At 38.5% G+C, this 23,652-nt stretch overlaps 1 protein-coding gene across 1 annotated transcript in view; it reads left to right on the plus strand.

The window, feature by feature from the left end:
- The window catches only part of AIG1 (androgen induced 1), a 124,364-nt gene that overhangs the window by 15,460 nt on the left and 85,252 nt on the right, over positions 1 to 23,652 (plus strand). The window contains exon 2 of the mRNA XM_015623095.3: positions 21,214 to 21,369. Within this exon, the coding sequence (XP_015478581.1) occupies positions 21,214 to 21,369 (156 nt within the window). The remainder of the gene's footprint in view (positions 1 to 21,213; positions 21,370 to 23,652) is intronic.

The raw sequence follows: 23,652 nt of genomic DNA on the forward strand, positions 1-23,652 counted from the left end.
AAGCTTGGCTGAGGCAGTTGTGTGCATGTTTTGGAGAAGAATGCATTGTCCTGGCAGCATTTCTGACCTTGAATTTTGCATGTGCTGTTATTTATTTGTGTATTTCATAGTCTGTGGTTATGTAAAGGGTTAAGTCTGTGTATGACTGGCATTTGGGTGTTAAGGCTGTGTTTTGTTGCTGCTGTAGTCACTGGCTGGCAGTGATGCTCAGGGGTGGCTGCAGGTGAGACCTGGTCACCCTCTTCCTCATGGGGAAACAGGGGCAGTCAGGGACAGATTGCTGAGGCCTCCCAGCCAAGCCTTGCCTACAGACAGCCTGCTGCTTGGTTCCTGGGTGCCTGCCTTCCTCTCCCTGCTTCAAAAGACAACTTGTGGTGCAGAGCTGGGGCAGCCTGTGAGGACATCCAGCTTTTATAGCTGTGGAGTGCACCCCCTCTTTTCAGGACAAAAGGCAATGCCAACCCTAGTCAAAAGGTTTAGTGATTCGTAAGAGAGACTATATGTATATGTACTTATATATACTTATGATTGTAAAAGAGGAGAATGTGCCATACACAACAAAAAGTATTGCATTTATGAAGTGGATAGTGTCAAGTTAATTCACAACCTCCTTTGGGTTTTATGTTTTCTTTAGTTTTTTGTTTACAGTTTTCAGTCATCTCATTAATTAACACTTATCTGTGGGAAGAATAAGGGTTCATGTTTTTCTCTTTTTCTCACAAGAATGTTTTCTAAGCATGTTTTATTATGTATATATTTTCTGCATTCCCATCTCAGAGCCTGAAATCAGTATTTTCTGAATAATTCCCCAGCATCTCTGAGTTACGTGGCCTAAAAAACTCTGACTTAATTAAAGTAAATGATCTAAAAACGAAGTCTTAAGATCTAAAGTTTTCTGTTAGGAGAATATCAAGAAGGCATGAACCCTAACAACTTCTATAATCAGAGAGTCAGTTTTACTGTCAGGTGTTTTACTTTGTGCTAGTGCTTGGTTTGTCCCGTGTTGTCCTAAGAAGCTTTGCTCTTACACTCAGATAAGGAGTAAGCCTCTGCAGAATGCCAGTTAGTGTAGTAGATGTCTTCCAGATACACCTGATCTTGAGAGTGGCTGCCATTTTAATCTGTAATCATATGACAATGACCTCCAGATTTTTATCAGTTGAAAGTCTACATCCCAAGTCATCCCAATTTGAACTTTAAGCTATCAGACTTCTATTATAAGCATCCTTCCTTACCTCTTCATTTTCTTGTGGGTGTGTGAACAAACTGTGCTTCAGACCTTTGCCGTTCATGAGGTATATCCAAGTATTTTACAAAGAACCACAGCCATAAAAGAAAGCAATATTAGTATTTGTCCTTGATACGACTTTTCCACAGCTTTATTTTTCTCACCTCAACTGTGACATGGACAACAGTGTAAAGAACCAAAGTTAGAGGTCATCAAATATTTCATATGGCCAGTTCTCAGGAAATTGCATAAGTCTCTAAAATCCAGGTTTCTTGAAGTCGTGAAAGGCACTGAATTGATCAAAGTGTAGAATCATCAAAAAGTGAAATTTACAAGTGTTTGTGTTGGACAAACACAACATCTTCACAACACTTCAAAAAGAAGATGTTGCTGCAAATGGAGTGTGAAAAAATTATCTGCTTAATTAGTAGTAAACAATCATGGCAGCAAAAGAATTTTAGGTGTTTCTGTTCTATTAATCATAGTCCAGATTTGCTTCTAACAATTTTACTTTGAAAATTAGGCTTGTTTTATTATTGTTCTACTCTTCTCCAAATGAGGATGTAACTTTTTTACTGCTTGAATTTCTGTGCATTCTTCATCCAGTTTTAAGGCCTCTAGCTTGCAGCTAGTATTGCCATTTACATCTTAGCAATGCAAGTACACATTGTTATCATCTGGTAGTGCTCACATCTTGTCTTCACTTTGTATGTCAACATAGAGGAGATTGAAGGTTCGAGACATAGCCTTAGTCCAGCCTTGCTCTGATTTTCTTTCTTCCATGAAATAGTTACCATTTAGAAAGACATGTTAAATCTGGTAAACAGGCAAACTGCATTTTTAATTGTTGCACTCCTTGTCAAGATCTGTAACTGAAAATATTTTTTTTCCATGATAGAATTATCATATGGGCATTGCTTTATCAGCAAGAGACAGATGTAAGTGGTGTTTATTTAGAAGTGTGCATATCTATATTTAAGTATGAGCATTCAAAAGATGTCTGTAGGAGAGGGAGATAATCAAATCCTGAAGAATTTCTGCCAACTGACTTCTGTCAAGGTCAAAAGGATTATTTAATGAGTTGTGCTTAGTCAGGAGTTTTGACTGTCTTCTTCCAGAATATCCTGAGCCTTAAGATGTTGTCACAGGGAGTAAATTCTCTGGGCTTCAGTTTATCTATAAAAATAACAATAAAAGTAGCTTTTGTTACTTCCCTGGATGATGTCTTCAGGTAAAATACGATTTTCCACTGCTTTGTACCTTGGGCTATGAATTCTAGTAGTTTTCCTTTTCAGTTTCTTTTAAAGTCCCACCTGTAAATGTTAAATGGTTGTAGAGATTCTTCTGAAATACTAGCTGTAATTTTTCTTTGCAGTTGCTTCAAATAAATCAGTAATACAGTATTTTTAAACTACATTAGAGAATATTTATTACCTTAATATGTAGGCTATTTTATCAAATGTTCTGAACATCAAGGAAAAAATTAATAAAAGAAAAACAAACCAGCAGCCTAACTTTATTGGACAGTATGTAGAGGAGTCGGTTATGGTCCTTCAGTGCAGCTTATCTGAAAGTCCTTCATGTAGACTTCTTCTGTGCTGTCATGCTCCAAATGCTAAGAAAAATGAGGGTTTTTTTCAGAAACTTTGCTGCAGTTAAAGTGCAGTAACCACCAGCAGTAGCGGAGTACTGTCATGATTTAACCCCGGCCAGCAACAGAGCTCCACACAGCCCTCGCTCAGCCTCCTGTGGTGGGATGGGGGTGAGAATCAGGAGAGTAAAAGTGAGAAAACCTGTGGGTTGAGGTAAAGTCAGTTCAATAGGAAAAGCAAAAGCCATGCACACAAGCAAAGCAAGACAAGGAGTTTGTTTGCCACTTTGCCTGGGCAAGCAGGTGTTCAGCCATCTTCAGGAAAGCAGGGCTCCATTACACATCACAGTTACTTGGGAAGACAGATGCCACTCCAGACATCCCCCTCTTCCTTCTTTTTCCCTCTGCTTTATATAAGGAACGTGATACCATATGTTATGGAATATCCCTTTGGTCTCTTGGGATCAGCTGTCCCAGCTGTGTCTCCTCTCAACTTCTTGTTCACCCCCAGCTTCCTCACTGTTGGGCAGTGTGAGAGGCAGACGAAGGCTGGACTTGGTGCAAGCACTGCTCAGCAATAATTTAAACATCTATTTTCAACACTTTTCAGCACTAATCTAAAACACAGTCCCATATTAGCTACTATGAAGGAAATTTATCCCATCATACACAGCACAAATAGAAAGCTCAGAGAACACTGCAGACGTGCGAGATCCATTCAGGGTGTACTACAGGGCCAAATAAAGGAGAAAGGCACCCCCCAGAATATGTAATGAGAATGGGTGAATCTTGTATGTGGAGTATATGTAGGCTTCATAGAACTGAACTTGTAAGGGGAAAGGGAGCAATAGTCATCCTACCACAGTCTCTTCGTTCTTTTTCTCTTTTAGCTGAATTTGTCTCTGCAGGCTGAAATAAATGTAATTATGGTGCCCTAAATAGTCATGAAGGTTCAGGGTTCTACCTCTAGTTTTCAAGACCAATGGTGAGGAATTGGCAGACTCCTTTTGAGAAGTGTACTTTTAAGGTAATAAACTGGAAGGCTCCAATATCCCAAGACAAACTGAAGTTTTGGGTTCAGTTGTTGCCAGCAACAGAGAAAATAACTTCAGTTACATCTGTATCTTGCCTCTTACATTTTAATTAATAAAAACTCAACTAAGTGAAAAGAGAATTTCATCCTAGTTTGTTATTGACTTGTCTGTATTGTACACAGATATGAACAACCACTTATGGGAATTCAAATCCTTAAATTATTCTCCCAGTTGATAAGCCCTTTCATAACGTACCATTAGCTGTTGGAAAAACTACCTGCAAAACTTTAATAAAATTTTTCAAGAAATTACATTAGTGCTGCATTTCATATGCAGGTTGCCTGGCTGATACTGAAATAATAATTTTTTTTATCAACATTATGCATCTTGGTTAAAAGCTGAATTGGTGTTATTTTGCTGCTGACACCAGCAAGGTAGATCCAGGAAAAAATTCCATAATGAGGAACTCACCAAAGAATGGGTAGCATCCCTTTAATGTGAACTAGAAGTTTGACATGGTATGAGTAAGAATTCTTTGTATGACTGAAAAACAGTGGACTGTTAAATTACATAGAAAAGACAAAGCTATTTGTTTCAATGTCTTTCGGTTTCATGGAGATAGAAACAGAACAGTCACTAAAGACTTAAAAGGTAGTTCTGGTATGTGTGTATGTAAAAACTTCCTGACCTGTTTAGACAGAAAATGGCAATAAGAGAATCAGTAAGGTGCATGACTAAACATGCCCAAGATAACTTTTCTTTATTCTAGTGGGTGAGTTGAACTTGTCAAGTGCAGATGTTGCAATTGCAGAATGATTTCCAGGCTTACATGGATGACAACCTGGATAGGATTTGAATTTTTTTGATTTTTTCTATATAAGCATATAAAATAGCAACTGGGTGCTTCCGAGTATCTATTAGTGATAGGCTAGTATACAATTTTACAATCAAATCTTCAGCTGGGCTATGTCCCCCGACTCCTTTTTTTCCCCTCTGAGTAACATGTCTGAACTCTTAGAAGAAGGGAGACACTTAAATAAAACCAAGCACTGTTGAAGCAGTGTCTGTTCACCTCAATCCTCATATGAAGCTTAAACCTGTAGTGACCATAGGAAAAGTCCTTCAGTAAATTGTGAGAAGTGTTTAAAATTTTGTCATCGGCTGGAGTCAAGATATAGGTGAATTTTGCAAATAATGAAGATATTTCACAATCCTTGATGCAACTAAACACTTTCCTTACAAGAAGCCCCAGACTTAATGTAGTCATGGGATCACTCAAGTTGGAAGGTAAGCCATGAGGTCATCTAGTCCAATTCCTTAGTCAGATCAACACTGCTCAACACTGACCCAGGTTTCCTAGGACTTTTTCCACCTGAGTTCTGACAGATAAGTTGGAAACCTCCACTCTTCTGCCATTACACATCCATCTCTTTCTGTTGTGTTGTACAGAGCTGCTCAGTCACATTGTCTGCTAAGAATCTCACTGGTGATAATCCTGTATGCTGGATGTGTGATAGTGTAACACACTCATAATCCATCATGTATCCCAGAACAGCATATTATTAGCATTTTATTAGCCTGTATTACACATCCAGATTTTTCAATTGTTCTTGTTAAATCTAGATGGAGACTGTGCTATTAAAGTTTTTGACAGGAACCACGCCACAGAACTATTTAGGCACCAGAGTTAGCGTTTCCTTCAGTATTAATTGCTTTTTTGACACCACTGCTCTCCTCTGCAGATGCAGAGAAAGTATTTTTTGTTATTCATTAAGTTAGTTCAGTAATTATTTCATTCACACAGAATGAGGAGAAATCAATTCAGTAAGAAACCAGCTGGGAGTTAGAAAGTAGGAAAACTGGTTTTCCTCCTACTCACCTGCGAATAACAATGAGGTGTGGGAGGAGAATATCTACTACCTCTAAAGTCTTGTGGAGCATGGTGAAAAGAAACACCAAATCTGGTTTTACTTACTACAGAAAACATACTGTTTTTTAGTATGTAATTTTAATACATAATGTGTTGTTTTAAGCTTTTCTTTGCATTCACAACACATCTCAAGATCATTTATTTAGTTGAGAACTGTCAGAATTCTCCTTGGAGATATTTTAGCATGTTCCATCCTATCACCAGTCATGATACTTATCTAACAGAAATAAAATAAATGCAACATTTTAGTCACCATTTTCTAGTATAATAAAAAATAAGGAGTATAGCAAAAACCAAGATTTCATTTTTTAGGGGAAGTGTTTGCCATTTTGTTACTTGGTTTTGGCCCTTATGAATCTGGGTACCTTCCAGAACTCTGGAGTCCTTTTTTCTGCCTGTGGCTGACTAGGCAGTTGTGTTCAGTGTGACATTTTTGTAATGCTCACATGGCATCAATGCCTTAGGCCTTATTTCTCTGCAGTTTTCTTCACCAGAGTCTTCAACCAAAAATGGCAAGTTGTGCAAAACGTAGCAGTCTGCTTGCTAAGTATATCTTATGACAAGGAAATTGCCTTTTTGTTTTGTTTTGTTTTTTCCCAGCTACAGTAGTGTTTCCTGTATTTTTTTTCAAGCTGAATTTAAAGTGCTGGTTTGGGTTACAAAACAGTAAATTGCTGTGGATTTGTCTGCTTTGCTCTTAGTTGCTCCTCCTGTGCTATTATGCAACAGTGAAGTTAACAGATGTACTATTTTGCCTTCTTATGAAACAGCCACTTATAGGGAAGATCTCTGTTGTAAATCTTACTTCTCTTTTTGATTTAAATAAATACGATGACCTATGAAAACCATATATGAAAATTTATTTCATTAGTTCTTTAAAAAGATTACCATTAATAAGAGTATAGAAATTAAAATCAGGGAAGCAGACTTCATTGTTTTTGAGATTTTATTATAGATAGTTAAGAATTTATTGGTCTCTGCTTCATGATTTTCTGTTGGTTTTAAAACAATCATAGCTCAATATAAATATTACAATATGCAGACAATTTATGCTGCTGAGTAATGTGCATTGATACCATTTAGGCTGGTTTATGACAGTTCCATGTAAAGCACCCTTTACATAAGACATTTAGAATCATTTAAATAAGAGAGGGATAAGAAATAAACAGATCATCTCTTTGATCAGTTTCAGGTTTCTTCAAAAGATATAACAGTCTCATAGTGCCAAAGAGAAAGTCCTATCTGAAGCTGTCTGTCTCTGTATTTAGCAGCAAAATAATTTCTAATTGATTGAGTACTATTAAGGGAAAGCGAACCTAGAACTGAAGTACATGAGATCCTTTCAGATTCCTTCTCTGATTTCTTGAGTTGTTTAGAGAGGCAAGAGTCCCTCTAATACTTTCTCCATCTTCAGTCTGAAAACCTGGAAAGTGGTAATGACAAAAAACAAGGGTAAGAAAATGTCTGCAGAGAAGCAATTATAATGCCATGGTGATACTGTGATATGCAGATTGATTAATTTTTTTTAAGGTAAATACATTTAAACTATGAGCATCCTGATATGATAGTTATCATTTTACTATACAAGGTAAATAAACACTTGGTTAAAATATGACTATATCTGCTGTAGATTTTTTTGTGCTTATTTTTCAAATTGACTGTAGATTATTGTGCTGATCTTGGCATTGATACAGGTGTAATTATAGACAGGAAATTCCTGAAGTAGTAGTTTTATATTAATTATAATGCTACTTTATTGGAATACTATATCATGTTTTGCTTTTAGATGAAGTACATGTTTTGACTATGTTCATAGCTGGATAAACCCTGCATCTTGAAAAGAAAACTCTTTGCAGGGAAGCACAATGTGCTTTTACTTCACTGCATGTATGCAAGCTGATGATTGGATGTCAAGCATTGTATAAATCAAACCAGTATTTAAATTGTATTTTCCTCTGAAAGATAATACTATTTCATATAAAGACAAGCTGTGGTTTTCTAACTTGGAGTGAACGTGCATTTTCTGGGTTACTGTTTTGTTTCAATGTTTTCTACTCAAAAGAAGATGTTTGCCTACCTATATTCAATTTGCTATACTTGTAGGTGTTATTATCTTAGTTTTTCAGTTATCTATTTTGGATATTTTGGAAGCAGATACAAGCAATGCCTGCAGTGAGTCAAATAAAATTTCATGGCTCTTGTAACAACTATCACCGTACTGTAACTGCTACTTCACTTTGAAATTTAATACTAATTTTAATACTAATGTAATACTAATTTTGATCACACTGTGGCTGCACATGCGCTCCCTAAACACATAAGGAAAACAATTTATCAGAGCAGTAGTTCCAGCAGAGTAAGTTAATACACATCTGTGTGGATACTGTGGGAGATCACTGCTGATTGGTATCTCATTAGACTGAAGGTCATCAGTTAGATTTTCTGGTAAAGTATTACTCTTCCTGAGTTGGCATCAGAACTAGTGACCAGTAATTGCTGGCAACCAATGGAAGGAGTAAAAAATATAATTTGTATGATCCATATAGTCATTTCACAGTTGTCTGCTTTTAAAAACCTTTTTGAAGTAGATGGAAGACAGTGCTGGAGCTGTAATGGAGTGGACTTTTGCAGTCAACAGGCTAGGCACCCAGCCAGTTTGTAATTCAGTGAGACACAATGCATTATCTATTTTGACAGTCTTCATGGCTAAATAGTCTGGCTCTTGTAATACCTAACTGTATTTATAAATAGAAATTAAGAAGTAAAATGACTGATCTTGAGAGCAAACTTTGGATATGGCCAGAGTTCACACATGCTTCTTCCCTTCAGTGGAAGTAAAAGTAAACTGATTGAGTTAACTGGAACTTGAAAAATATCTCCAGCATGTGTTTTCCTTGAGGTTTCAGTAATGCATGAAGAAATGTGATATTTATGAGCTCTGCAGTGTGTCTTGTAAAATATATTGGTTTTCGCACCAAGAAAACAATTATTTTAGTGGCAACATGGTAGACAGAGCGTTCATGAAGAGCTGTACTTAGAATAGTGGCTGTCCAGTTTGTATGTTGTGTGAAGGATTGAACAAGAGGAAGCAGTCCTTGTTTCTGATTCCTATTTCTTGCTCCAGATAAAGTATTTTAGCAGATAGTTTTCATGGTGAAATACAGGCAAAGGGCTGGAACCTCAGTATAAGTTCCAGAGACATCTGTAGGCTCTCTCCTACAGTAGCACAATTTATCTGGAAAGGTGGGCATAATACCCTTTGACATTGTCAGTAATATATATCTTGTTGAAGACAGGAATTATTTTTTAAGTTCAGTTTGGGTTGAAATGGGTGTAGAAGGCGCACGTGGTAGCAAGTAATATATTCTGATATAAAAAGAAAGACAAGAATTTGTGTTTTCTTCTACCATGTGTTACAATAAGCAGTCCCAAAAGTTAAACACTGGACACTTAAAGCCCTTCTTCTTGGGCTTCAAGCTGTGAGTGCTCATCTCACACAAGAAATTGACCGAGGTCACTTAAATTCTGCATGTATGTGCCTTGCAGGAGAGGTTTGGATTCCAGACACACTTCTTTACCCTATTATCCAGTTCATTTTTCTTTAATTTCATCTCACTTTATGGTCTGCTCCTTAGAAATTAGTGTTGTGTGAGAGCTGTGGTTTCCACTTTAGCCAGGTATCTAAAAACCCTGTGCAGTGTGCACCTGAACCTCCTGCTGGGTACAGGCATAATCCAAACCCAGCTTTCCTCAGTGTAAATAGAACAGCCCCTTGTGGTGGTGCTCAAAGTCCAGGTGGACTCAGCTCTGCATTGAGTAGTTGGCCATGATTTCATGACATGGGAGTGGAAGAGTCCAATGCCCTGGTCAGACTGTGTCAAGTAAACTTCGTAACACATCTCTGAACCAGGATTCTTGCCTGATTGAAAGCTAGAGGTTGACCCAGTCTCACTATAAGTCAGAACTGAATGTCTCAAGATGGGGATACTGATAGGGGCTGCTCAGCAGCTCTGCTCAGGGACTCTGGTGTGAAGTTTCATGTTGAGTGGTTACAAGTGGTCTGGACTGGAGAGGTTCTTCTATTGCAGGGGTGTCTGGGCCTGGTGTTGCAATAGGCTACTGCCAGATTATGAACAAATGGGCATGGCCTAGAAACCTACAACATTTATAAACATTATCTGAGTAACCAGCTTTTTTTTTTGTATTGTGAAGACAGGGCGATATACTAGAAAGCATTTATTTACCAAGTGTTTTGGGAAAAGAGTATGAATTCTGCAAGTCAGAATTAGAGGTACCTTACATAAAATCAGACAATGACATCAGATACGTTTACTTGGACTAATATTCTTATAGTCTAAGATAATGATTTAAATCTGTGTGGTATTTCATTGTGGCTAGTTTATATGGTGGTAGACTCATTTTCTTAAGAGACTGTTCTGGTTCATGTTACACACACTTTGGTTTGTGTGTTAACAAACAATCTTTTGTTGCTGCTGTCACTGTTGTGACAGTAAGGTCAGTTTCTCACCAGGTGATGATAGGATCATCACAAGTACCCTGCAGCAGCATTTTCATCTCATTTGGATGAGAACCCCCCAACCTCTGGTTTTCTCCAGCTGGCCTGAAGTTCCTTGTCAACACTCTGGTGTATGCATGATGAGATTTTAGTTAAAGTCATCTCATCTGTGTGCAAAAAGTTGTCCGGTTCAATGATACACCTATCTCAATAGATAAATGGTGTCCATTAGTTTACCATTTACTTCATATGAGCAAAGCAGGATGCAGCTGGGCTGTTCCCAGGACTGCTGGGAACTCCCTGCCTCCCCAGTCCCTGACATGCAGTTGATTATCTTATTAACATGGACTGGGACTGCCTGTGGAGTTCTTTTATCGATTCCTCAGACCTCTGGTGGAGCTGGGACTGCCCGGGGCGGGTTCCAGTAGCTATCAATCAATTATCTCATCTGTACAGAAACTAGCTAGGGAGTTCCCGGGACTGCCCAGGGAGTTCCTATGGCTGACTCAGCACACCCAGCATGTGCAGGGCACAGCCCTTGTCCCCAGCTGCGTTACAATTACAGCTAGGGTGTTAATTGAGAGTGCACGTGCATGTACCCACCTGGTGCATGGAGGCAGGAGGGTTGGGAGGACCGAGAGGTTTTGCAGAAGCCACTTGATGCTTGGGCATTTCCTGGTGTGTCCTGCTCAGTTGACTAGCAGGCTGTGTTCTTTGGTAGACACAGGTACATTTTTTTTTTCCATACCAGGCTGCCGTGTTTACAAGTTACCACAAAGTGCCTTTCCTGCCATGGAAAATCAAAAACATTATGCACACTGTCACCAGAACTACATTTCAGCAAAGGTCTCTTTACTGGAGTGATTTGCTACTCTCTTACCTACTACAACGGGTGTTGTTGGAGCCTTCTGTTTCTTCGAGAAGAATGAGCAGCCTATTATTGAACTTGTAGTGCTTACTGACTAAAAAATATGTTCACTGCTGATGAAGAATATTTAAATCTCATGGGTTTGGAACCTGGTGTGACACCAGGTAGTTTTCATAAAGTGGCTTCCCCTAATATGTAAGGGGATGTAAATTTAAACTTCCATATAGCTAATTTTCTTTTTCTTTTGCAAATGAAATGTAGTGAGTAAGCCAGAATTACAGTAAACAGATATGTCTGAAAGGTTAGTTTGGAAACACAAGAAATAGATAAAGTTTGACAGAGTAAGAAAGAGTGAGAGAGGTTTGAGGTCTGTGTTCATGAGCATATAAGGTAAGAGTGGGTTCTATACTGTTTTCTTTTTCAGACCACTCTCTCCAAAGACAGCCTCCAGGTAGCAGATGAGGTGGTTGTGCTTCTTCAGTGACCTGTCCTACAGGGATTCTGAAGAGCCAAGTGTACACCCCTTTGAAATTGCAGCACATCAAACTTACTCATAGAGAGCAAAACAAGGGGGAAAATTAAAAATATATATTCACTACTAGTGTTGTTCAAAATCAAATTTTCTGTATGAAATATGATGTAAGTACAGTGAAGATGAGAGTGGTATAATGGCCAAGAAGATCCCCAAAGGTATTGGAGACCTTGGTAACTCTAGTTTGTTGGTAGAAATAGATCAGCTGGTCAGAATTATAGTATCTAACTATTAAAGACACAGTACACTAAAGAAGGTCTTTGAAAACTCGGATCACTGTGAGCTGCATAAGTGGAGTAATATTTGGATTTACACTAAAAGTAGTATGGCTGCATTTGGAGGGAGTGAAATATGTGTGCATTGGAAATGGCAGTTTCTGTAAGAGTGAGTGTAGGTGCATGGCAAATAACCTTGATACAATGCCTGGAGAACTGTCTAGGGGTCAGGACACCTGAGTTCATCCCTGGGGTCCCCTGCTGCCTTGCTGCATTGCCCAGTTTATTTGCTTTCACCAACAACAATCAGGAAAAAAATCCTTCATTTCCTCTGAGACTGATTCACAAGAAAGACAATGAAAGCAGGGAAGTGTTATCATCTGTGGTTGGAATGCCACACACCTAGTGAACGCTTAACCCCTGCTTGTATTTTTAATTTAAATGCAGTTAGTTTATATCAGGGGTTTTCCCATGGTTTCTTTAGAGATGTGAGATAATGAGATTATTTTTTTTTCTCCCGAAATGCAACTCTTTAGTACAGCGTCTTGCTTGAAGTGTTATGTAAAGAATAGTCCTGTTTATGAGTACAGTGTAACACATTAGATCACCTTTCATTGAACCATGTGCTTTATAATTAATGTGCAAAATTATGTCCTGTATTTTTTTCGAGTGGAGCTTGGATAGCAGCATCCTTTGCTGTGGTCTAAATTGCAGAAAATCCTTATCTTAGTAATAACTTTCTTTATGAATATATTTTACCTATCTGTCATAAATTATACTTCAGCTGCTGCAGCAGTGCAGAAAGGAAGAAAACTTTAAGCAAAAGCTGAAGATGAGCCTGATCGTAAATTTGACCTGTTTTTCACAATATAGGTTTGCAACTGACTTATTTGTGTGTTGTTGGATGAATGACGAAGTGGGATAAAGCCCTCAGTGTCTCCTTCCCTTACCTTCCCTGGAGAGAAGGAGAATTGCCCAACTTAGATGCTTATCACGTAAAAGCCTGTCTTTCTGGACTGGTGTGTGGAGTCATTCATTACTATTTTCACAGTGCTCAGGAAACAGAACTTTAAAACCTTTTATTTCCTAAGCCATAGTAGGGCAGCACTGAGGTTGCAGTGTCTCAGAAGATTGTAGTGACTTACTCATTTGCATTTCCAACTCCATGTCCCCATGTTGCTGCGATACATTTGTAATGGCCTTATCTAAATTCAGCAATTTAGAAGGCAGCTATTACCTTATTCATTAAGAAGGGAAGAAATTAAAAGCAAAATTGGTTACTCTTTGATCACTCAAAATTGCTTCCCTGTAGTGGTATTCAAACTGTATTTTAAATAATGAAAAAGTTGGTGCAATGCAGAAGTTTCCGGGGTTTTAAGAAAAAGTGTTGTTTTTTTTTTTTAATAAAGTTTTGCACTTAATACAACGTAGTTTCTTTTTTGGGGTAATTAACTTACAAACTGCTAGGGGCTTTCCAGCCATGGGAAACCCTATCCTAAAACTCATTTTAGCACAGACAGCTGTAGAACAAGTCTTACCTTCTTAGCTAGCTATCCCAAACATTGTCTAGAGAGCTGCTTTCCCTGCCTTGACTGCAAGGGCGCTGCTGCAGAGAGTGTACCAGTCATGCTGAAATGTGTAAAATTATCATTTAAGCCAAAATAATGACATAACCTTCTAAGCAGTGTATAATCCTAATAAGATTAATCTTTACTGAAGAAAAACATAAACTATATAACTTAATAAAATCATAATCTATTCTGAATAAACTGTATTATACATGTTCGCTGAATGGATTATATAAATTTAATGAAATTACACTGTCTTATAAGCAGGATACAATAAGTAGTAATGGCAGCTTTTCTATACACAATATAAGAGAGCAAGGAAGAAGATGGGGATTATTAGAAAATGAGTTTAATCAAAGCAATTTAAAATATAAAGATAAAAATAGAATAATGATTTCTTAAGTACTGCAACAATGAGCTTCATGCTTCTTTTGAGTGTATTAGCCATAACCAAAGTAAGATACATGAACATCCAAGAAGAAGACTGGCATGGTGTTGGAATGACATAGCCGATATAATTGAAAAAGGTTTGAGAAAATGTAGTACTTTCTCAGCATCTGTTCAAATTTTTATTCATATTTCTTTAGTATATTGTATATTTGTCCATTTCATATCTTCATTTGATACATGGTGGTGGATTCCAGGCTGTTAGCACTTCTGAGCCAGATGGCATACACTCTGTCATGCTGAGATCATGTTAGAAATGTCATCTATGCAGCTCAGCTGAGACAGAGTAGCAGTTTAAAATTAATTCCTCAGTTGTCCACTATATTTTTTTTTTCTTACTGGGGTATTGCACCCATGTAAAAAGAATAAAGATGCTTATGTAGCAGTCAAAGAGTAAAGCTTTCCAAATATTTTTGTTAGCCTACCAAATTACAGTTTAGTTTGCTATAGTAAGGAATATTGTCCTTGCAGAAGTACTTAAAGTACTATGAAAATTGCTTTTAAAACTATGTTAGCACAAAAACATTGCCTCTTCAAGAACATGTTTTTGGAAAACTTTATGAGACAGTCAAGAATCATGCTAAGACAGAATGGTCTGAGGCTTAACCTTTCCAGTAAGAGTAACAGAGTAAGGGGTTTTCCTGGGTTAAGTGGAAGGAAGATGACAAGACAAAGGAAGAGCCTGTTGAGTTGCTTTTTTGTTTGTCCAGTGTTATGATGTGCCTCGGGCAGACAAAGAGTTACTTTTCAGCATTGTCCCACCCCAAACCCCTTGTGAAGGATGGCCCAGGGGTTCTGATTAGGTTTGAGTCCCTAGGGGGTTCTCCCTTGCTGTGTTTCTAGTGGTCCCTGACCCTGAACTCCACCCTCAAGGGTGGAGACCCTCAAGAGTTCTGTTCCTCAAAAAGCCCTGCCCTGCCTTTGTTTGGGGCTCTCTGTTCTAGATCTGAGTTTGTTCCCATGCTGAATAAATGGCTTCATGAACAAAGGCCCGTCTCATTGGTGTTCCATGCTGGTCCCCAGAATCCTGCTGCTTCCCTGGACAAGATCCCGAGGTTGCGAACTGCAACAGTCCAGATTAAAACGCACTTCATATTCCAACAGGCATAATTTTAAAAGTCATCTCTTGTCATGGAAACACAAGATCTTGTGATGTTACACAGCTTAGTCCCCATTCCACACCTTCATAATAGGTGGTTAAGCACTGGGAATTGAACAGTGTAGTACCTATTAAAACTAGACTCAAATCAAACCATTTTTTCTTTCATGCATATTAATTTCATAGTAGATTTAATTATTTTGTGTATCTATAAAATCTGAGTGGTTTAAAACCATCTCTTTGATTATATTTGGATAATGCTGGTGGACTTCAAAGAAAGGGAGCACAGGAGGTTATGTAGAATGTAAAGGATTATATTTAAAGGAGTCCCTGAACTTGCATCATATGCTAAGGGATTAAGCATGTTTTATAAACTGATTCATATCATATGACCAAATGATGAAAATGAAGTTTTCTACTAAGGACTAGTCTTCATGTGCAACATGCTGGATAGAAAAGCTGTCCCCCCACTGAAGGCTGCAAAGGGAGACATGAGTCATTAGCTTGGATGAGGACAGTGCTGGACATTTATAAGGGTGTCCCTTTATCCAGTTACTGAGACTCTAATGTCTCGTCTGCTAGAAGTAAGTGTCATGTTTTACTAGTGTAGTTTTTAGTTCTAAATTATGTAAGTAAAAGAGAAAGGAGGGATAGGAGAAATACTTATTTCAAGATTCGTAACCAGTAAACAACTCAAAGTAAAATAGATGGGATTTGTGTTAGCTATTCATTTGGCTTATTCTGTTTTCCTTGCTGTGTCTGTTACTTTTCTTCTCTATATGATGTATTTATTTTCTGAGACTACTGGCTTTTGAAGAGCCAGGGGTTCATCCTTTTCTGTGTTGAGTGGCCCTGTAATGTTGGAACCTGCTTAAGAAACAAAGCAACCTAAAACAACCACAGCACTTGCAGCTGGTGTGGAAGAAGATGCAATATGAGCCTTGCCTGTTTGCCTTCATTTACTGTCAATGAATCTTCTGGGTTGATGCTTCTTTTTTACTTCTGATCTTTGAAATACAAGTATTTTTCTCTTTTCATTGCACAGAAATTCTGAGTAGCATCCAGTGTTTTTTCATGATTCTTGCACCTTAATTAATTGTAGGTTTAGTGGTTAGATATATTACACTGTGTTTTAATATTTAAAAGGCTCTTTGTTCTTGCATTTTTTTATGTGTCTCTTTCATTTGTCTGTAGACACAAAGATCTGCCTTTTTCTTAAGTCTGTAGCTTCTGTGATACAAAGATTTAGCACTTGATTACATGTTGTCCAGCTTCTGCTTGCTATCATAACTAACAAAGTTACAGCAAGGAGAGGAGAAGTGACGAGAATAAAGCGGTGTGCCTTTGAGTATTGGTGGAATGACAATGGGGAAGAAGATTCAGTAGTTCCATGCAATCAAGAACAGTAACACATTTATTAAGCAGCTACAACCCATTACTTCATTCAAATAATTTTCTATTAAAAATACCTTTTCATTCTCCTTCTAACCTGGACTTCTCTATGTTGCAACTACAGATAACAGAGCTGTTGTTACAAGATGCAGGCTGTACAGGATACATGTTGTTACAGGATGCCTACAAACAGCCCAAAACACAACACCACTTGAAACAGTTATCTTAACTGCTGAAGCATAGTTCATTTGTTACAGCAAGTAATGATGTCCAGAGGCTGTAGAAATTAAAGCTAAGGTGATGGTGAGCAGTAATAGATACTCCAAGGTTATGAATAATTTTCCATGGTTTGAAGAGGAGAATCGAGCCATGTTCTTTCGGTGGCAGATTGAAAAATACGAGAGAAATTACAACTTTCAGCAATTTGATTTTGCATGCTGGTAGAACTAAACTTGCATCTTCTCGTGGAAATACGACATGTGTCTTAAGCCTGAATGATTTGATGGGTCAGGTTAAGTCTGTCCTCCCACTTGCGAGGTGGTGGGCTGTCCCCAGGGAGGTGCCTGATGCCCTGAGGTTGGGACTGGCCCCGTGCCACTGGCTGCTCTGCTCCTGGCTGGGGATGTGCCCTGACTACCCCCTGCCTCTCCCTGCCCCCAGGGATCGGTGAGGCCTCCCTGACACCCTTCTGTGAATTAGTCATTGTATCATGTGGGTTATGTTTGGTTACTTAGTGCTTTTTTGTTATTTCTTCCGGATTTTGTGAGTGTTACTCCCATGTTTTATTCTGGTGGTGCTGCCTATTTGCCAGCCCAGACTGTGCCTTATTTCATAGAGAGCCACATGATATCTCAAAAATGATAACTTGAAGACAGTGATTTTTCATAATCACAGGTAGGTAGAGGGAAAATTACCCTTGAACAGTATTAGTGCTTGCAGAGACTTTTCTAGTTCTCCTGCCCTGAGCTCTAAGGAGTGCTTCTGATTATGAGACTGAACTTGAAAGAGAATTAAATTGTAGATTCAATTAATTTAAGGGTGGATTTTCTGCCTTTTCTTTCTGGTAAGACTAGTAACATAATTTTCATGACCTCAAGAGATCTTGTCCACACCATGGAGTTTCATGGCATGGGGGAGAAGGGAGTCTCCATGCCCTGGACAAGGATTTATGAGGAAATAGGTTTTCTGTTTGACTCTTGAGAAGTCAAATTGGGGGGAATACGAGAAGGTCATTAGTTGCAGTCCTGAAATGAGCACCTTGTGAAAAATCTGTCCTACTGAAGCAAGTCTTTATTTTCTGCTACTAGACAGACACATACAGTTAGTTCATTCTATGTAATTCAACACATCTCCCTGTTTAAGAACATTTCTGTGCTACTTGGTTTCATCTTATAGCTTGTTTATAGCTGTTTTTCTTCTGCAGTAACTTAACAAGTGTTTTTACTGGTCTAAGTTTTGTTTACTAACATCCTTTAGATGCCCACTGTTATTATTTTTCATTGCGTTATCACAGTTTAAAGGTACTGTGGTGTCAACTCTAGTGGCAGTAGCCCCTTTACGCTTCTAGGAGGAAAAGGATCTGCAGTATTTTATACCTGTTCAGTTTTTTTCTTGGGATGGCATACTCTGCTTATAAGTTTCTGATTCTGTCTATACTACCTGTATTATCTATCTATATTGTTACATGGTATAGGGAAGCTGTGTCTGTTTTCTGTCAAATTTGTCATTTTCCAAATCACTGTTTTCCTTCAAGCTCTAGTTAGAGGCAAAACTGAAGAGTATTTCCTCTGAAATGCTCTTCTTGCTTACATTTCCGAGGGGAAAAAAAGTCAGCTGTTCAGCAGCTTGAGGATGTTTCATGTATGGATTTAGCACTTGCAAATTTTCAAAATAGGATCTCTCTTTTGAAAATATGTTCCTAAATCTGAGGTAACACCAGGGCATCTGAAGAACATTGTTTAGAGGGAGTTTCTGTTTCTTTGCTGTGATCTTTTCACATCTGTTAGACAGCATTCACACCAAGGAGCATGGACTTCAAGAATTTGTTTCATACTAAAAACCACCATTAGCTGCATGCTGTGCTTTTCCTATGCTAGACCCACAAAGGATGTAAATCATTACTGATTCTGTTCAATTAATGCTGCTGAGACTCATGCAGCTCTGGAGGTCCTAACTCTAATCCTAAGTGTTGATAAGTGTCAGAAGAATTTTTTTGTGCATTCTAGACAGGAAAGGAAGCAGAATGAATGGAGTGAATGTATGTACGTTATTTGTATGAATGAGTTGTTCTTTCCTGAACACTGTACAATTTTTTCAATTGCCTCTGAATGTTCTCAATAAAGATGTAATTTTCTCTTTCCTATATGGATTTTTATTTGTTAATGTTTTTGTAGAGTAGTCTGCTTCATTCCTACCCTCTGAAATCTTTGGGTATTTTCCTCTAGGAGTTTTCACTTATTCCCAATGATATCATTACATTTTCTCTTGAAGCTCTGTGTTCATAACAGGATGATAGGGAGAGAAGTTGCTCAGTTTGTGATTGATTAGTGGATGTACAGTCTTAATTCCCTTGGAAAGTAGGCGTGTGATTGTTTGAGTCTGTGTTTCTTTGGAGAGGGACCATTTCAGGGAATTGTAGTTAGAGCTGCAAACAATCCATTAGTCACTCTTCCAAGCCCTGCCAGCATAATACGGTTCCCTGCAGTACATTATTGAGTGTTTTGTCCAATATCGGTTTGAGTGACTCAAGCCATGAGGCTTCCACCACTTCCTCTGAGAAACTATTTAATGGTCTGACAGAGCTCACTGTTAGGAAATATTTCCTGGTACTCAGCCTAAACTTTTTAACACCCAGATTGATATCATTGCTGTTAGGTATACTTTTTTCCCCAGCTCTGTCTTGTTTGGCATTCACACTCTTGAGTGAATAGTAGATGGTATCATATCTCCTCATAAGTCAAGCAAATGCATAATTAGTTCTTCTATTTCAGTTCTCCAAATAGGCCATCTGTTTGGTGGAAAACAGGGCTGACTATGGAAAGATTTTTTTCTACTAAGTGCTTGTTTCAAACAAATAATATGAAAAAGTGCATTAGGAGTTCTTAGCAGCTCCAAGAAGCCCCAACTTAAATTTAAAAGGCTTTTCAAAAAGTATGTAGAAGATTGTAACTTTTCCAAACAGTCATTTGAAATAGCAATACCTTTTTCTAGCACAATATACAGCTCTAGCATTAATAGTCTGTCACATCTCATGGCTTTAGGAAATGTTTTGTAATGTTGCTTCATCTATTTATCAAGCAAATTCTATGTAGCTGCAGCCTGGAGAGAGAAATGGCAACAGAATTGCAAGCAGATCCAGGGTCCATTTGAATGTTTGTCATTCACAGCTTTACAGCCAGAATTTACAAGTGTTTGGGTCATATAAGGATTGTTGAGGAAGGAAGTGTACTTTAATCCATCCAATCATTACACATCTCTGGATTTCTTCCTAGTAGCCAACATCTGTTTGGTATTTTTCTCCTTCCATCCTTCCTTCCTGCCTGCCTGTCTGCCTTATTGTAGTGTAAATTCTGCAAAGATGTATGCAGATAATAAATTGTATTTTGCAGCATCTGGGTATATGCTATTCTTATTTCTTATGAATAGTTTTCTGCTTGGTCAGAGACTCCCAGTCAGTGGAACACTGAGGTTTACAGTAAGACTTCTAAACTAGGATTGCATACTTGCTTTGAAAAACATGCATGAATTCTAAGCATATATATGTTCATGTATTTTGTCAAATCACTGTGTAATTTGGGAACCAAGCCCACATTTTGTTAATTTTTTACCTGAGATTACCTGATGTGTGTGGGTTTGTGACCCGGGCTTCCAGCTTGGGGAGTAAACAAGTTGTGTGCACTTCCTCTGAACTGTACTAGAAAGGATGTGCAAGTCCTCAGGCAAGAGCATTCCTAAGCTAAATTATTACAGTTTTACTAAGCTAATTAAAGGAGAAAAACTCAGTGATCACATTAAGATTTAGTCAGGTTTGAACCAAATTGGTGGGTTCAGGTGATTAAACTAACAATTTAATATAACAGATAGCCTTATATTGCACACAAATACGTAAATGCAAAAAAGGAAAAGTTAGGTAAATTACAGTGTGCCATCAGGAAAAGAAAGTGAACATTTCCTGTAGCTTTCTCGTTCTATCATTCACAGCCTGAGAAGAAACAGAGATAGATTTGCTGAAGCCTGGGCCATGTACTGTGTCTGTCAGGAAGTCTCAGGCACTTCCTTTACCTTTAGGTGGAGGGTCTGGGGCAGGTAGAATATCCAAGAGAGACCTCCTGTCACAGGGGAAGGAAACACTCATTTCTTTTTCTTTCCCTTCTTCTCACAGGGAGCATTCCTCACTTTTCTGCCTCAGAGGCAGTTCCTTTGGGGATGAGCTGTGTGGAGTGACACAGGAAGGGGTGGCTTCAGTTCTCCACCAGCAGGTGGCATGTATCTGCAGTGAGGGTGGAAAGCCACCTCTGGGATGGTCCTTCCACTCACATTGATTCCCCCTGTAGATGAGGAGCAAGGTGCATGCAGGACTTTGAAGCACGCATGGCTTTTATGTGAATAAACTCTGATATTTAAGGGACTGATGTATTCCCACTCCCCATGTCAATTCTGTGGCAATATTCCTCATGCATGCCTGTGTCTGACCTGCTTTCTGCCAAAGGGCTGGTCTTCTCTGCTCAAAATAAGAAGAAATGGGAGAAGGAAAGATTAAGATGTGCTCAAGAGTGTGTTTCCCTTCCATGCAGGTTATCCAGGCTGTCTTCTTTGGGATTTGTGTCTTGACTGACCTGTCCAGTCTTCTCACTAGAGGGAATGACAGTCAAGAGCAAGAGAGGCAGCTGAAAAAACTCATTTCCCTCCGTGACTGGATGATGGCTGTTCTAGCTTTCCCTGTGGGAGTGGTAAGTACCGTGTTAATCTGTGCGTGTTTTAGCAAACTGGGTGAACAATGTTACTTTCTGAATGTTTTCTTCCTGAAGGGGTTTCCCCATCGCCATACGAAAGACTATGCAGAAAGGGGAAAATGGTAGAGATGATTTTACTACTCTCTTGTTTTTCACTGGTGTAAGGGAAAAGAATATACAGTGTGTTGCTGAAACAATTTCTGGTTTATTATAAAAAAAGTAACGTTACAATAGGAACTTGATTGTACAAGTAATTTTAAATGTGGATTGTACCAGCAGCATCTTGAGATTCAATTTAGACTTTTTCTGCACCACATGTCATCATCAAGAGTAGTGAAAGTGCTGACTGTGGCATGTTTTACACCATAATGACATGAGGGAATTTGGGCTGTAAGACATTTTGACATTGGCAAGAAGAGAAGCAGAAGTCCAGGTTGCTCCTTGTTAATTCCACGGGGGATTCAGAGCTGGCAGAATAATTGAGGTAGAAAAAAAGGGGCTTTGTTAGTGATGTTAAAAAGCACACAGAAGGTATGTAAAAATGTGGGGTTGACATGTCTTTTTTCAAAAGAAAACTATTCTTTGGATCAGATCTTGCCCCGCTGGGACTCTGCACGTCATTTTCAAAGGCAAGAGGTGCTCAATGTCTTTACATAGCTAATAAAACCGCTAAAAATCCAAAATGTTACAAGTTTTTACATGGAAGTGTCACCTATATTAGTCTAGTTCTAAGCTTAGATTGCAATGCAAAAATGTGTGAACATTTTATTAAAGTTATTTCTTTTATTATAATTCAGGATCAAACTTTAATTCTCTTTTTCTTAGTTCATTGTACAGTAGTTCAAAATAAATTCACTAGAAGCAGATTTTTTTGCATGGACTATTAGAAAGCTGTATGAGGTCTTTAAAGTTGTACTTTCACAACAGCTGATCACTTTCTGTCAGTTAACAGCAGCTAACGTATCAATCTATCACTTATAATTTCATATATTCAGCGATGCTTCATTAGAATTTCATTTCACCATTTATGTGGAATTTCACAATACGTGAAGAAATACAGAATGCTTTTACAAAGTTACAAAAGGCAAAGCATATGTGAATCACTGCATGTACTTCTTTAATAAAAACCCAGCTGGTAGCCTTCCCTTATTATACTTGCTGGCCTGCCTTTTGGGAGCTGCTACAATTCATGTTGGGGTAGTGGACTGCAGTTTTCCAGCAGTGGTAGAGGAGTCTGGATCAGCTAATACAGCTAGTAGAAAATCTGTGCATAGACAAGTTTGCAAATATGCATTTTATGGGTGCAGAGATTTATGTTTCATTTGTATTTTTAAGGGAGATGGGGACTTAGAAGTAGTTGTGATTTTGATTAGCAACACATGCTTTTCCTATTGTGTTGATAGTAGAAATGAAAAAAGAGAACAACTTCACACTATTTGTCTGTGTTTAAGTATTTTAAGTTTCTTTTTCACTCTAGAGGTGTACTCCTTCATACGCATCAAAGCACACCCTCCTTGGCTCTCTCACACCTCTCAGGATTCAGGGATTCTTTCCTGCCAGTTTTAGCTCCATACTGTTGTCTGTGTGCTGCTCCTCTCTTGCAATCCTTCTGACCTTGAAACTTCTCAAGATCTCGGAAGACTTCAGCTTCGCTTTGTCTTGGCAATTCTGAACATTTCTTTTCAGGCAATGTTCTTCTTGCCACCAGTACACAAAGAATCCCAGTTAGCCACTGCCTGTGCTACAGCTGTTGTTGCAACATTTGCAAATTAGCAGTTCCCCAGAGATATGTTGAATACCTGGAGATAGCTGCTTTCCCAAGGGTTTCATACAAGAACAACTTGTGTCTTAAACAAACATAGTAAGGGGTGGCCATGCTCATTGTACAGATATGCTCCATTTCCAAGTGTGACCTTTCTGTGATGAGGGGGAACAATTGTTTACCACTTTACATCTTAAAAAGAAATCCTAAAAAGGTTGTTTTTGTTATTATTTCTTATCCTGGCTACTGAGAGGCAAACAGGAGCACCTCATAACTTTACACTGGGTATCAGCTCCTTCCTGAAACCTAATCCTCACCAGCGTCAGACCTTACCACACTGCAGCTACCACTTGTCAAAGCCAGTACCTGAGAGACTGCTAGGCACTGCAGGCTCTGCTTTAGTGGGATTACAGATAGAAACAATGCAGGGCCCAAAGTAGCAAACATCTAACTCAGATGTTGTCATCTGAAGAGCTATTTATGTGGAAGAAAATAGTGAAATTTTGCTATGATGGAGG

This window comes from Parus major, chromosome 3, assembly GCF_001522545.3.
Source record: "Parus major isolate Abel chromosome 3, Parus_major1.1, whole genome shotgun sequence".
Classification (NCBI taxonomy): Eukaryota; Metazoa; Chordata; class Aves; order Passeriformes; family Paridae; genus Parus; species Parus major.